Source organism: Stigmatopora argus, chromosome 20 (assembly GCF_051989625.1).
Source record: "Stigmatopora argus isolate UIUO_Sarg chromosome 20, RoL_Sarg_1.0, whole genome shotgun sequence".
Lineage (NCBI taxonomy): Eukaryota > Metazoa > Chordata > Actinopteri > Syngnathiformes > Syngnathidae > Stigmatopora > Stigmatopora argus.
In genome coordinates, this window is record NC_135406.1 from 1,004,887 (window position 1) to 1,020,000 (window position 15,114).

Consider the following 15,114-nt stretch of genomic DNA (forward strand, 5'->3'; position numbering starts at 1 on the left):
GATAAACATAGCCGCGAGGAAGGCGGAAACCGGGGATGGAGCTGCCTGGCTTTGCGCGGAAATAACGTCACAAAAGTCAACTCGTTCCATGTTTCATGGCAGTCAAAGTGGGGGTGAAAATGTTTGGGCACTCCGAACAATTTCCAGTATTTACGATGATTGGGTATCTTGATTTTTCGGGAATTGTTTGCCCCATCATATCCTACTCCTTCCCGTCCTCCCTCTTGGATTTTGCGTGCCTTCAGAGCTCCGTCAGCGCTTTCCTCAAAAAGCCCGAGGACTCTGGAGACGGGGACTCGTCTTTGTTCGTCCATAATGCGGCCAGTGTCGGACTGTTTCCTTTTTCTCCTTGCCAATGGTGCGAAATTAACAGGGCATTGTGCCGACTCGGCCGGGGCCCGCGGGCGGAGGGCACGGCGTGCGGCGTCGACGGCGAAAATCATCGCCACGCCACGGGTCTCCGAGCACGTTCGCCGTGTATCAATCCATTGAGAAGAGCCCCCTCGGGGCTGGTCCCGCCTAAAGAGAGTCTTGAATGGCTCCTTTGAGAGCGCCGCTTTTGATGTTTGAGGGGCTTTGGAAAGGCCGGGGCGATTAAAACGGGACGGGTGGCCCACTGTCTGGGAGGGGGGGCGTCTAAAGCCGACGGCGTGGATGCCCCTTGTTCTGATGGGAGCGATAGCAGGGATCCGCTTGTCACAATTCCAAAGCCCTCCACGGGATAAGATACAAGAAGAAGAGACACCGAGTCGGACGACTTGACTTTGACCAAAAAGATCCCTTTGGGTGTATCCTAGGAGACGGATATTTTTGGGATCCCTGCTGAATTTTGACATTGCAAAATTGCTCCGTTTCCAGGTTGGAGTACCTCCGAGTACCTCCGAGTACCTCCGAGTACCTGCAAAGCAGCCACTTCAATCCAAATTCCCCTGAAAATATCCATTCCCATCTTTTACGCGATACAGGTGTGAAATCTCGAACATATCTCCACTTTCACTTCACACACACGCACGTTTCAGAGACACCTGCGAGATGATTATTAATCACCGAGGGCATCCTACTGATTCGTTTGCCATCCGTGCTAACAATAGCGTGCCTCAGAAAACTAAACTAAAACTCTTTAAATGGATCCATTACTACAGACGCGCAGAGGAAAGTACATCTAGTTCAAAGGGATTGGTCGTCAGTAGCATGTATGCTATGAAAAATACTAAGACTTGACAACAACTAAAATTGTTATTTCGATTAATAACATAAGTTAGCATAAACATAAAGCCATAACAAATGCTCTCTCTATGCTAGCCGTTCTTAGGAGTGTCTCCTAGGTAAAAGTACCCCTAATTTAATTGCAGCACTACTGGTAGCTAGGTAGCATATAGAGCACATGTGTCAAAGTGGCGGCCCGGGGGCCAAATCTGGCCCGCCGCATCATTTTGTGTGGCCCGGGAAAGTCAATCATGAGTGCCGACTTTCTGTTTTAGGATGAAATTAAAATGAAGAGCATAGATGTATATTAAATTTCCTTGTGATGCTTCCTCAACTGCCACTCCAAAAATGAGGACGGCCTGACATCTTACCACCCGGACAGCGCCGCAAACACCCGACAAAAAGCCCGTTTACCATGCCTGCCGCAACTTTGGACACTTTCCAACCAGGACGGTGATTGACGTCGGATGACAATTGACAAGATGAATCGTTGCGCTCAAATAATATCACGGTCTTTGGAACGGAATTTCAGCGTGAACCGTAATAGTTGTCACATTTTCTACCGAAAAAAAAGGTCTGGGTTTTGGAAACCCGCGTGAGATGTTGTCATGCTTCCCGCACCGTCATTTTCGACCACTCATCTGCTGGAGGGGAAGCTAGCTAATGATTTTCCACACCGATTGTAAGGTTGGGCTTGTAAACAGCATCTCCTATCCGCTTTTTTCAAATGCCTTGGGACATGGGCAATCACCCTTGTTTTCTTCTTTGATCCAGCACCCCCCCCCCCCCCGGTTATTGCATCGCCGTCTACGAGGCAACATGAGCGGAATCTGTTTGGATTTTTTTTTTGGATCTTCTTTTTTTAGGATTGATTGGACTGATTGATTTCCTGCAGGAGTGGAGCGGCGGTGCGGTGGTGTTTCATTTATTTTTTTCACGCCACACTATTGCCCGTAAATCATGGCGGATGTTGCCGAAGCAGACGCTCGGCGGATGCTTCATTAGGTACACCGTCATTAAATAGGAAAGGCCGTGCGTCTGCCTTTACTGCGGGAAGACAGTCTCCGTTTACAAATGTGGAAAAAATGTATCTCTTGCGAAATTTCCGCCTGCTTTCGGAAGGCGAAATGAGAATTCCGACTGGTCGCCTACTCGTTATCATTTCATTTCAAAGGCTGAAAAAGTTAAAATGACTTCCTAGTGCTTCGAATTTTATGGTTTGGATGAGATTTGACTGGAAGGACTCGGGAGTAAACTACACCTTGAGAACTCCATGGGGTTCAAGTCTGGAGATTTTGCTCGACGTTTGCATTCCGGTAAAATCTTTTCTCCTCATTACCGCTCAAAGCGTACAGTGGCTCCGTCGCTTTAAAAGAGCCGCGGTTTAAAAGAGCCGCGGTTTGGTATTTGATCTTTTTCACGGAGCTGACACGCAAGTGACAAAATAAGGACATAAATAGGAGCAAAAACAACAATGGAGGAGATTGATGCAGATATCAGAGACATAAAAATATCCTCAATCCCTGCCGATGCCGTCCTCTCTTCACGCCTGTCCCCAAAACTGACGATAGAGGGCACTAGTAAGCAAGGAACAAGGGCTGCTGGAGTGGAGACATTTTCTCTGCACCACCTGTCTTCTCGCATTCCTCCCTTCCTTTCCCCGTGAATTTCCGCTCACTTCAAGCCGGGGTTGTTAGTCGTGCCTTAACTCTTTCGGTGCCACTGACCCTGACCGCCGTCCAATCTCTTTTCTTCTCTTGAATTGTGAGTAGACCTCCATTCCACTTAAAGTGGAAGGACATGGAGCTGTTTAGACGTCGTTGCCATCAAGTTAAATAATGATGGGGAAGCCGCCCAAATCCAACCCCGAAAAATACCCCCCCCAAAAACGCCATAAAAATCAAACTCTTCCCTGTTTGACGGCCAGGCCCGGGTGCGCGCCTGTTTACACACGCTCCTGGAACGGTGGGGGTGAGCGAAGCAGAGTGAGAAAAGGAGTGAGCAAGAGAGAGAAAGAGAGAGAGAGAGCGCCGAATATCATTTGCGCGTCCCTCTCCGGGTGCTGCAGAGAGAGGCTGCCGACGCACGTCTGCAGGCGAGCGGACAGGTCGCCTCGTGATCCTCCACAAAGGAATCCGGGTCCCTCAAGCCGACCCTCCGCAATCTTCACGGATTTCTACTCATTCCGCCCCCTACGCTAATCTTCTGTGATTTTTATTTATTTTTGGAACGTGCTCGGAGCTCCCGGGCGCCGGGAAACCCAACTAAGACACTTGCGGGATGAGAGCAGCCTGAGTAAGGTGGCTCATCATCTTCACCGCACTTCTCGCCATCGCGACGCAGAGGAATAGCGTCGGACAGAAAAACCAGAGGGGAGCTAAAAAAACGTGAGTGGCCAGGCGAGCAGTTTGTTGTCCCGACCGGCGCCTTTTACGCGCGTGAGAATCCAGCGGCGCGCCGAGCCCCCTTTTTTTTCCCCTTAGGAGAACCGCCGAGGCGTCATTTAAATTCATATAGCAGGAGCGAGGGGGGAAACTTGCTGCCTTCCCACTGCGGCGAGGGTGATGTAGAATAAGTCACAGGCTCCCAAAAGCATTTTCTATCAACACCCAGGCGCCCAGACTGTTTTTTTGTTTTTTTGGTGGACCATCTGACCAGGGAGCAATGAGGACTACTGCGGCAGTGGACTATTTATACTACTGCATGCTTATCCTGCAGTTCGTGCATCAGCCCGCCGCCAAGCAGGTGCTCCGGTACCGGCTGGCCGAGGAGGGGCCGCCGGACGTGCGGGTGGGCAACGTGGCCGCCGACCTGGGCATCGTGGCGGGCTCCGGCGAGGTGACGTTCACCCTGGAGTCGGGCTCGGATTTTTTCAAGATCGACAACATCACCGGCGAGCTCAGCACCAACGAGAGGCGGATCGACCGGGAGAAACTGCAACAGTGCCAGATGATCTTCGACGAGAACGAGTGCTTCATCGATTTCGAGGTGTCCGTCATCGGGCCGGCGCAGAGCTGGGTGGACCTCTTTGAGGGGAAAGTCATCATCTTAGATATCAACGACAACACCCCTTCCTTCCCCTCGCCCGTGCTGACGCTGTCGGTGGAGGAGAACCGACCCATCGGGACCCTGTACCTGCTGCCCACCGCCACGGACAGGGATTTCGGGCGGAACGGGATCGAGAGGTACGAGCTGATCCAGGACGCCGGCGAGAACCCCAGGCGCCCCTCGGCCGACCCCTACTCCGGGAAGAGGAGGTTCGAGGAGGGCGCGAGCAGGAGCGCCGTCTTCGAGCTGCAAGTGGCCGACACCACCGACGGCGAGAAGCAGCCCCAGCTCATCATCAAGGGGGCGCTGGATCGGGAGCAGAGAGACTCCTACGAGCTCACGCTTCGCGTGAGGGACGGCGGCGATCCGCCGCGGTCCTCCCAGGCCATCCTCAGGGTGATGATCACCGACGTCAATGACAACAGCCCCCGCTTCGAGAAGAGCGTGTACGAGGCCGACCTGCTGGAGAACAGCTCGCCCGGCGCCCCCATACTGCAGCTGAAGGCGGCCGACGCCGACGTAGGGGTGAACGGTCAGATCGAGTACGTGTTCGGGGCGGCCACCGAGTCCGTGCGGAGGCTGCTGCGCTTGGACGAGAGCACGGGGTGGCTCAGCGTGCTGCACCGCATCGACCGCGAGGAAGTCAGCCAGCTGAGATTCACCGTGATGGCCCGCGACCGAGGCCAGCCGCCCAAAATGGACAAGGCCACCGTGGTGCTGAACATCAAGGACGAGAACGACAACGTCCCGGCCATCGAGATCCGCAAGATCGGCCGCATCTTCCTGAAAGACGGCGTGGCCAACGTGGCCGAGGACGTGGTGGTGGACACGCCCATCGCCCTGGTGCAGGTGTCCGACCGCGATCAGGGCGAGAACGGCATCGTGACCTGCACGGTGGTGGGGGACGTGCCCTTCCAGCTGAAACCGGCCAGCGAGATGGAGGGCGAGCAAAACAAAAAGAAGTACTTCCTCCACACGTCGGCGCCGCTGGACTACGAGAACGTGCAGGAGTACAACGTGGTCATCGTGGCGGTGGACTCCGGGAGCCCCAGCCTGGCCAGCAACAACTCCCTCCTGGTCAAAGTGGGCGACACCAACGACAACGCTCCGATCTTCGAGCGGAACGTGGTGGAGGTGTCCTTCCCGGAAAACAACGCCCCGGGCGAGAGGGTGACCACGGTGGCCGCCGGCGACGCCGACAGCGGCAAGAACGCGGAGATAAGCTATTCCCTGGACTCCTCGGTCAGCGGGATCTTTTCCGTCGACGCGGACAGCGGCGACATCCGAGTCAACGCCATCATGGACCGAGAGCAGACAGAGCGCTACGAGTTCAAGGTGGTGGCCAGGGACAAGGGCGTGAACACCTTGCAGGGCTCGGCCACCGTGGTGGTGCTGGTGGCGGACAAGAACGACAACGAGCCCAAGTTCATGCAAGACGTGTTCACCTTCTACGTCAAGGAGAACCTGGAGAAGAACAGCCCCGTGGGCATGGTGACGGTCATCGACGCGGATAAGGGTCAAAATGCGGAAATGAGTCTTTTCATCGAGGAGGAGGAAGAGATCTTTTCCATCGAGAACGACACCGGGACAATCTTCTCCAGCCTGTCCTTTGACAGGGAGCAGAAGACCACGTACACCTTCCGCGTGAAGGCCGTGGACGGGGGCGAGCCGCCGCGCTCGGCCACCGCCACCGTCTCGCTCTTCGTGATGGACGACAACGACAACGCGCCGAGCGTCACCTTCCCCATCAACAACTCGTACACCCTCCTCCCCCCGTCCAGCAGCGTCAGGACGGTGGTGCGGACCGTCATCGCCGCCGACGCCGACACGGGCGTCAACGCCGACCTGGGCTACGGCATCGTGGGCGGGAACCCCTTCCGGCTCTTCGAGATCGACGGGGGCACCGGGGTGATCTCCCTGGTGGGGAAGCTGGAGCCCAAGCACTACGGACTGCACCGGCTGGTGGTCCGGGTCAACGACAGCGGGCAGCCCTCCCAGAGCACCACCACGCTGGTCCACGTCTACGTGAACGAAACCCTGTCCAACTCCACGGTGGTGGAGGCGCAGGTGGCCAAGAGCCTGAGCACCTCCCTGGGCACCAACATCGCCGGCGACCCCAACTACGACCTGAGCAAACAGCGCCTGAGCATCGCCATCGGCGTGGTTTCGGGCATCGTGACGGTCATCCTCATCATCCTGGTGGTGGTCATGGCCCGCTACTGCCGGCCCAAGGGCAAGAACGGCTACGAGGCCGGCAAGAAGGACCACGAGGACTTCTTCACGCCGCAGCAGCACGACAAGTCCAAGAAGCCCAAGAAAGACAAGCGCAAGCAGAAATGCAAGCAGCCGCTGTACAGCAGCATCGTGACGGTGGAGGCCTCCAAACCCAACGGGCAGCGCTACGACGGCGTCAACGAGAAGCTGTCGGACAGCCCCGGGATGGGCCGCTACCGTTCGGTCAACGGGGGCCCCGGCAGCCCGGACCTGGCCCGCCACTACAAGTCCAGCTCCCCGCTGCCCACCGTCCAGCTGCACCCGCAGTCGCCCACGGCCGGCAAAAAGCACCAGGCGGTTCAGGACCTGCCCCCGGCCAACACCTTTGTCGGCACCGGAGATAACATTTCGCTGGGATCGGACCACTGCTCCGACTACAGCAGTCAAACCATCAACAAGTACAACAAACAGGTAAGGGGACGCCTCCCCCAGCCCCGTCTTGCTCTTCTTCTTCTTCTTCTTCTTCTTCTTCTTCTTCCTCCTCTTCTTCTTCTTCTTCTTGTCTTCCCCCCGCCGCTCTGAAATGGATTCCGTTTCCTTCTCCTACTGCTTTGTCTGGAGTAATGCGTTCTGACAGGGCTAGTCTCAGTAGTCGTGTTGCCTTTATGCTGCTAATGTGTGTCAAGTTAGCCGTATTGATCTGTTTTGGTTTGGAGTGCCATTCACATGCAATATTGAAAAGGGACCATAATGCCCGAGGTGAGCTCATCCCAGGGTTAGCGTGACCGCTTGGGCCCGGGCCCAACATTCGCCAGCGCCCGCTAATGTGTCGGGAGGCTCGCAGACAAGTCGCATAAGGGTTTGGTTTGTGGTTAATTTATCCCAGAGGCCAAGGATAGCGTGCGGGGAGGCGGGGGGGGAGGCACAAGGCAGCCTTTTCTTCTTGCCAAAAAGGGGAGGCAGGTAGAAAAGAGTTCATCGTAGCTTTGTTAGCGCCCATTAAGAGGCACCGCGTGGTCAGCGGGTCACGTTAACATTCCAGTCCAGCAATTACCCAGATCCAATTGCTACCTGATCTTTTTCCATCTCATTCCCCAAACTCCCCTCATATTCATCCGGCAAGTCTCAGCCCTTTTATATTCTCACAACAACAACAACAACAAAAAACAACCTTCCAACCCAGCGTCAGGTGTTTCGCAGGGCTTGATTAGGCATCGAAATGAATTATTGATCCGTTTCTGCTTTTATTTGACACGGAGCATATCTTCGTAGCGCATCTCCAATGCCGCCTGTCACTAAACCTCTCCCCTCGCCACGCTTCGCCCGTTCCCCCGTGACGCTTCATCTTGTGTGGCTTTGCATACACATACTGTAGGTACCCGTATACAGACCGCCGTATTCCCAACCCTCCCAGCTTCTAACGCCGTCTATTTGGCCGTCTACGCTCCCGCGGGTGCGGCGCGCCGTTGCTTTCGGATGTCTCCTGCATAATTAAAAGGGCACTCCATCCTTCCCATTGTATTGTGTGTCACCGTGCTCCATTTATATAATTATTTACCGCATGTTTGGCGCCTTTTCTGCATTTGTTGTGACACCGGGTGTTATTATGTGCAAAAACACAATTACATTTGAATATTTTACACTCATTACGATTCAAAATTGTTGTTTTTTTAGCAGGTACAGGTGTGCTTCGCTCTTTAGTGCCATTACAAAAATACAAGATATCAAATTAAGGTGTCTATTATTGAAACAGACTAGCTGTCAATGGCTAGCAGTCAGTTAAAATGATCCCTAGCCTTGGTGTGTCTATGGGAAGAGCTAAAGAGGACCACAAGAAAGACGGCCCTGTTTGAAAGTACAGAGAAAGGCAGCTACTGTTCTGACAAGGGCCTTCGGGGGAGGGGGGGGGGACGGATGGGGCCGGGGGGGTATAAGACTAAGCATTCACTGTAAGCTCTCGGTATCGGGTTCGTTTTTCCTCTCCCCTCGTCTAGTCCTGCTGATCTGACAACCTGGCCTGGAGGAGGTAGCCAGGCAACGGCGCGGCTTTATCGGCCTTTTTCTTTTAACGGAGTCATTAAAAAGCAACTGATCTGGACATGCCACTCCAGCTGATAAAATATTAACACACTGTCTTAACACATGCTCTCCTCCTCAACTTCATCATGCACACCCCGCCGGACACTTAACTTTATTAGACTTGGCCGTGGTTTCCGTTCCGAAAATAACACAGCTCGGCCCTTAATGTGGCCGGGATTTAAATCACTTAGCCATCAAATTAGCAAAGGTCATTGGCTTTTGTTTTACCGCCGCACCTCAAAAGTAGCGCTTTTAATCTGCGGAAAACCTCGGACCGCACGGGCCTTGCCGAGGGGATAGTGCGGCGAAGCTAGCGATAGGGCGCGGAAATGACGTCATTCGTGTCGGGGAGTATGAAGAAATATGGCGATCTTTGGGATCTAGTTGTCAACCGCAGGGGCGAATGAGTGGTTTTGACAATGGTGGAATGACTTAGGCGCTGTCTAACTAAGCAAATTATTACACTCAAGTGGGCATGCAGTCATTTAGCATTCATTATTACATATATAAAAACTGTAAGTCACTGAGGACCAATAATGTACTTACTAATCAAGAGGTTTTCCAGCAGCTCTCTCCAGATTCAACCCGGCTTTACTTGAGATCAGCTTGGTAAGACTCGAGATTGCCCAGCAACCGGTTGTGCGTAAAAAAAACCAAAACGCCACCTAAGGAGAAATGGACACAATATGAGCCAAATGGCGACTGCGGAACTGCAGCAGAAAGCAATTTTCGACAATTCGGTATAGTGATTTAAATAGATTTTCTGTGAAGCAATGAGTAAACAACGAAGTCCGTTTCGGCTAATGAACTCAAAGAAATGTTAAGGGGGATTTTTTAATAGATAACCGCATCCGTCAGGGGCGTCAATGCTAAAAAGGTGGCGCGCAGGGTGCACTTTTCAAGGCAAAAATACATCTAAATAATGAGGTTAGAAATAGAACAGGAAGTATTATGACATTTTGGATCGGTGGCATTTCGTCTTAGCTCAATGGAAAATTTGCATTCGGAATACCAGTGGTTTTAGTTTCAAGCATTTGCTGCTTTTGTTCTGAATCATTTTTCATAAGCGTGATTTTAGAGCGCCTGATGAAAAACATCGCTTTGTCTATCTTTTCAACTATCTCGGCCGCCGCCTATGATGAATGCGCCAGCGAGCTGAAGATTCCTCTCCAACTCACAACAAAACCTCTCGTGATTGAAGGAGCCACTCGGGCTCTCGACATCTGTCACGATAAGAACCACGGCGAGAGAGCGAGAGGAGACGTCGGTAAAGGAGAGCGACTTTCGGACCCCCGCGCCGCCGCCATCGTTGATTGCGCGCCATAATGTCGAGGACGCTTCTTTCAATTTGCCGTCATCGAGAAGAGGAATTTCATTTGCCGCCCTCGCCGATTCCTATCCGCCGTCAGTCATTACGGGGCGGCTTATTGCCGGGTTGTTTATCCGAGCCCGTTGTTAACGTGGGTTTGCGCGGCAAATTGACTTTTACAAGACTCCCAGGGTCTATGATGCGCCGGGTCGGACCCGCCGTTTCCAGGCACGCCGTCGTCCCGTATCGACTGCATCTTTCGGAGTCGGTTAGATGGGAACATCACTTAAGCTGCGCCGCGGTCGGACTCGGGGGAATAGTCGCCTGTCGACCCGCCGCATTGCAACACAGATCAGACGCAAAGCTTGTTTGTGTGACTAATGGACTTGACGGTGCTGTTGTGTCGCCGGCGACACTGTACCTCATCAAAATTGCAAAAATGTCTGGCAGTTTGTCAGTATGGTAGGCTGGCTATTTTGTTGTTTTGTACAAAAGGCCTCAGGCAGTCTGTTGTCTCCATTCAAACAGGTCTCTGCGCTTTTTGCCAGATTCTGTTCTTAAGTAAGACCCATACGTACTTTATCAAGTCACCAATTACAGTCGTGGCTTCAGTCAAATCAAGTATAAACATTTTTCAGTCTTGACATTCACTGGATATCTAGACTAGCCTGTTTTTTTTTAAATACGCAAATGACGGATATGTTTTGCGGGCTATTTTTCGGAATAGGATCCAACAAATAACCCCGCTAGCGTTGTCACGAACACGACTAAACCTTTTTGTCACGATAAAACGGCATCTGGCGAACGCAGATTTGCAAGTGAAAACTGGCATTGATGTCAAAATTCAGTCTCACAAGTGGTAAAACTCAAAGTCAGACTCGGTCCAAGTCTCGTGACTCCATCTGGCCCGAACTCGTATATGACGGCTCGCCTCGGTGAGTTTCCCCCAACAGCGCTTGATCAATCAAATGAATCACCTCCTGTCAGATGCGCTCTCACCAGGCCCGAAATGTCACGGCACCGAGCCAAAAGGCTGGAGCGCCCCCTTTTCAACGGCCCTTGATTTAGAGCCCACCCACCAGCTCTTCTCGTTGTCTTCGCACCGGCGGACACGCGTAACCATAATTTACCCTAAGTGCCACACTTTGCTCTGGCAGCCGACTTAAGAGCTTGTCAACACAAAGTGGACTTGTTTATGAAGAGAAGACAGGTGAAGAAGACGCTCTTCAGTCTGCCCAGGGATTGAGAAATTACTATCGGTGCAAAAAGTCCAGTAATTTCCAAATGCATTAGCCCTACGCATCTGGCGGGGGTGTCAAACCCGTGGCCCACCCAGTCAACAACAACGTGGCCTTTGACAAAAATTACTTTGACACCTCCGCTGTAGAAGGCGCTTGAAATCCAAAGGAAACTTCGGGCTTTGGGTTCCAAGAACGGGTTAAAGCACCCACGTCAACGTACAGTTCTTTGTTGGGGGGGGGTGACTTTGCAAAGGAGTCAAGGGTATTGCGTGGGTATTTCTAAAGTACAACCTTCACCCTGGGTTGAAGTTCAAATTGATTTTCAGCACCGGTTCTTGCGCAACACTTCCCCCCTTCCGACTTGACTTTGACCTTCCTTTGTAATGCAGATCTAAAATATTAACAAGTACTGAAATCTGCCGACTTTATGAGCTATTAAGGCCGGTTGGGGGATAAATAATGGATTTGAAAGCTTTACATTTCCAGCGTAGCCTTTCGTTAACAGTCCACGGTTATCTTCTCCGTGTTAGCTAAGCGGTAGAGTGGAATAGCAGCGACGACTGCTTGTACTATTCCCCTTCCCTTTATGGTCATGTAAGACCCCCCTCCGCTCCGCTCTCCAAATGAAATTGCGTATGAAACAGGAGGCCCCGCGTTCGGCGAACATCCGTCAAAACCTGGGGCGGGGGTGGAAACATCGGCGCTCGGCGTGCGCGGGTCGTACGGCGTTTCCTGAGAGGGAGGGACCGCCTCGGCGCGGGCCCTCCATCATCCCGGGCGGCGACATGCCTGAGAGGGTTTCAATATCCTGCATGAATATGAGTGCGCGTGGGTGATGGAGAGGGGGGTGTTTATCTAAGAAACACTGTCGGAAAGCGCATTGGCTACGTATAGACTGTGGGAGAGAGGATTGGCTACGAATGCTCATCTTTCAGCACCATCGACGGCGCTCCCCGGTGACCAAGGAGTTAGTTAAGTTAGTAAAACGAGAAACGTAATCCCCGTTGCTACCAAAGGATGAAGAAGTACTAGTCTTGAAAGTGTAGGGGGTCCGACGAACGGCGTGTATTTTCTGTAGCCCCTCTAGCACTGTAAAAGTTTCTCTAATTTAGCTTCTCGTCAGATAAATGGATTGAAGATCTCCAGACATTTAATTTAGCTCCAGGCGCTGGATTTGCAGCATCTTGTCCACTAGTTTGGGATTTAGCTTTGATATCACCTTTTGCTCTTTGCGCTATCTCCAGAGAGGGAGTCTTCTTCTCTCGCTCTCTCTCCCCGGCAACAAAGTCCTTAGCAACAAGCACTAAATCAACTCGGCCACCGGGACGGCGCGCGGCCATTTTGGATTGAGAGCGAGCCGGTAGGTCGAGCCTGGCACCGTAATAATAGCGCTTTGCTATTTTCTCCAATCGTCCAGGGAAAGCGTGCGGGTGGGCCGGCCCGCTACAATCAAGACGGAAATTCCGGTCTTTGACACGCTTCGTTCGGCCGCAGTTTAACACTCGGGACCCAGTTGTATTACTCCGGATTCGGCGGCGGAGTCTTGCCCGAGGGGGAGGGAGCGGGTCGCTTTGTCGAAATGGAGAAGGTTGTTACATTTGTTGTTTCGTTCAGGTTGACGAGGGAAAGGAAATGACATCAATCAAACCGCCGTGCCTGGGGGCGCTTAAATCATCAGAATGGCAAAGCAAGCTTCTTCAGCACATTCTAGTTTTGGCTCGCTGGTTTGCAGTTTTTGCACTCGGCAAGCATCAACTTGAAGAATGCTTCATTACAATTTGACAGAGGCAAATTTGAGGAACATGCAATTTTGGGCCATTTCCAAGTCAAAGACCGTCTTTTTAGGGTACCTACTTACTTACGAGAATGTATAGGTCCCTTTTTATCATTTCTCGTCACTTTCTTTCTATTTTATTTTTTTATATGTGGGCCTGGTTCCGGTTCAGCTTTGACAAGTAGCTAAGTTCCTCCGCGGGTGACATTTAAATGTGTGTTATGGAGCTCCCTAGCCGGACGTTTAGCCGCCATCGAAATTCCGCCAGCGCCGCGGCAAATGTTTGAGCAGCGCCGATTGCTTGGCGACCCGCGGAGCAAATTGGGGGGGTGATTGTTTGATCTCGGCGCAAATGTGCTTAGCGCGCAAACCCCGCCCGCTTTCCCTACACGGGATGGTCGGATTTAATTCGGGGCGCGCCGACTCCCCTGGATCTATTTGAATACGCTTTTCTTTACCCGGCCGGCCCAAGCGAGCCACCTCTCGTCGAGAGTCGGGGACATGAAATGATAATTTGAGAGCTTGTCATTTAGGTCGAAAACGTGAGCATTAGCAGTGCCAACACGGTTTTGTTTGAACGATTCTGGCGAGGGGCCTCGGTCGCCGTTTAAAGCGTACGCCGTTGTTTGCCCAGGAATCCTTGGTGGGCAATCCATTGTTACTATGGCGATACACCTCCATCTATCTACCTCTCCCCCAGCCACTGCTAACTTCTCCCATGGCAGTGTGCCTAGATTTGGGTGGGTGGGACGAAGCGGTTTTACAGCTGCCCTATCGATGGCGAAAGGATCGCTCGGAGACGGCGCCCCCCTCTGAAATGTCAGCGCAATCTAACGAGTCGCCCCTCCCTTGGTCGGAGGAGGGCGTGTTCCACTAAAATCTCGTGAGGGGAGTAGGGAACACTTGAAATGCCAAGGTCCCCGAAGACTAAATTGGCGAGGGCCTCATCTCGCCGCCGCGTGAGAGCTCCGCCGGAGGCCGTAATTCCCCGCCCTTCCCCGAGAGCGAATTGGACAATGAGCAAACAACGCCGACATCTCAACTGTCTCATAAAACAGAACTTTACTCTTTATAAAAACACATTAGCTAACATTGACGAGAAGTCCAATCCATTGAAACTTAACCTAGTCATCGCCAAATCTTTTCTAGTTAGCAACTAGCGTGCTGAGCTTCTTTGATGGCTCTAATGTTAATTAGTGACTAAAATAATGAACGGCATTAGATCATTTGTGAGTCAACTTGGGTCATGCAGGGTGCGTACGGTACGTGGACGCCAAGTCTGAAGGGATTCATTTGAGTCTTTCATCAAATGACCAAAAATAGTCAAAGTCAGGACAGGAGAAAAACAAAGACGGATAAGAAAGAGTACCTACTCCAAGTTTCCTCGACATATTTACACATTGCAACGCACCACTTGCATAATCAGCTTGGGTAAACATCTTAAAGTCGCAGGCAACATTTGCGAACGTTAGCCGGGTCGGAGACTGATGTTCCGGATCTGCGGTCCTTTTGTCGCAGTTCGAATAACGTTGCCCGTTCCACTCCAGAAAAAAATCGCCCGGCCGGACGAGACGATGACGACGAGCTAGCTAGGACACGCATCTTTGATCCGCTGGGCTCACGCCGCCATTTTTCATTCGCCACGCTTTCAAAGGTTGCCTCTCGGCAAGCGCCCTCCCGCCTGCCAATTTTTCAAACCTGTCACTCCCTTCCCGTGTATCGGCGTGCGCCGGCGCACAATGGCCCTCTCCTCCCGCGGCTGTCGCCATTGTTGTTGTCATTGTGCTGAGGCAAGGTAAACACCGTGTCGCCCGCCCCCTACCCTTTTCTCTCGCCACAATGCATCACGTAGACCTTTCCGCGGCAGACACGCCGAGCAGAGAAGCCCTTTTCTGCCATTTTGGACAGCGCGCAAAGGCCTTGAAATATGACTTGTGTGAATAAGCGGCGACGGCCTGCGAAATCCAATGACGGGGAGCCTCGACACTTCATCAGATTCAGTCCAAAAAGTGCTCGCAGTTCTCAACATTCGAGTTAAAAACGAAAACAGGAGCAGAGCCGCGACGGCGCTTTGCTCTCGGTTCCGAGCCAGATTCAGCACCAATGTTCCCTCTAATTTTTTGTTTGTCTGAGCAGAAAGACAACCTCCCTGAGTACCGGTGTGAGCAACATCATCATTGCTCGCTATGGGCACACACCAGTATCACACCTGCCATAAGCAGGTGCATGTCTACTACACATAA

At 52.4% G+C, this 15,114-nt stretch overlaps 1 protein-coding gene and 1 long non-coding RNA gene across 6 annotated transcripts in view; one reads left to right on the forward strand and one right to left on the reverse strand.

The window, feature by feature from the left end:
• Positions 1–15,114, reverse strand: part of LOC144066347 (uncharacterized) — a 219,194-nt gene that overhangs the window by 137,440 nt on the left and 66,640 nt on the right. Inside the window, exon 3 of the long non-coding RNA XR_013297521.1 lies at positions 9,094–9,212. This is a non-coding gene — a long non-coding RNA (uncharacterized LOC144066347). The remainder of the gene's footprint in view (positions 1–9,093; positions 9,213–15,114) is intronic.
• The window catches only part of pcdh7b (protocadherin 7b), a 68,009-nt gene continuing 56,139 nt past the window's right edge, over positions 3,245–15,114 (forward strand). For 3 of the 5 annotated variants that reach the window (XM_077589797.1, XM_077589799.1, XM_077589800.1), the window contains exon 1: positions 3,245–6,939. In XM_077589797.1, the coding sequence (XP_077445923.1) occupies positions 3,871–6,939 (3,069 nt within the window). In that variant the 5' untranslated portion in view covers positions 3,245–3,870. The remainder of the gene's footprint in view (positions 6,940–15,114) is intronic. The other 2 variants (XM_077589802.1, XM_077589801.1) reach the window with 1 other exon arrangement.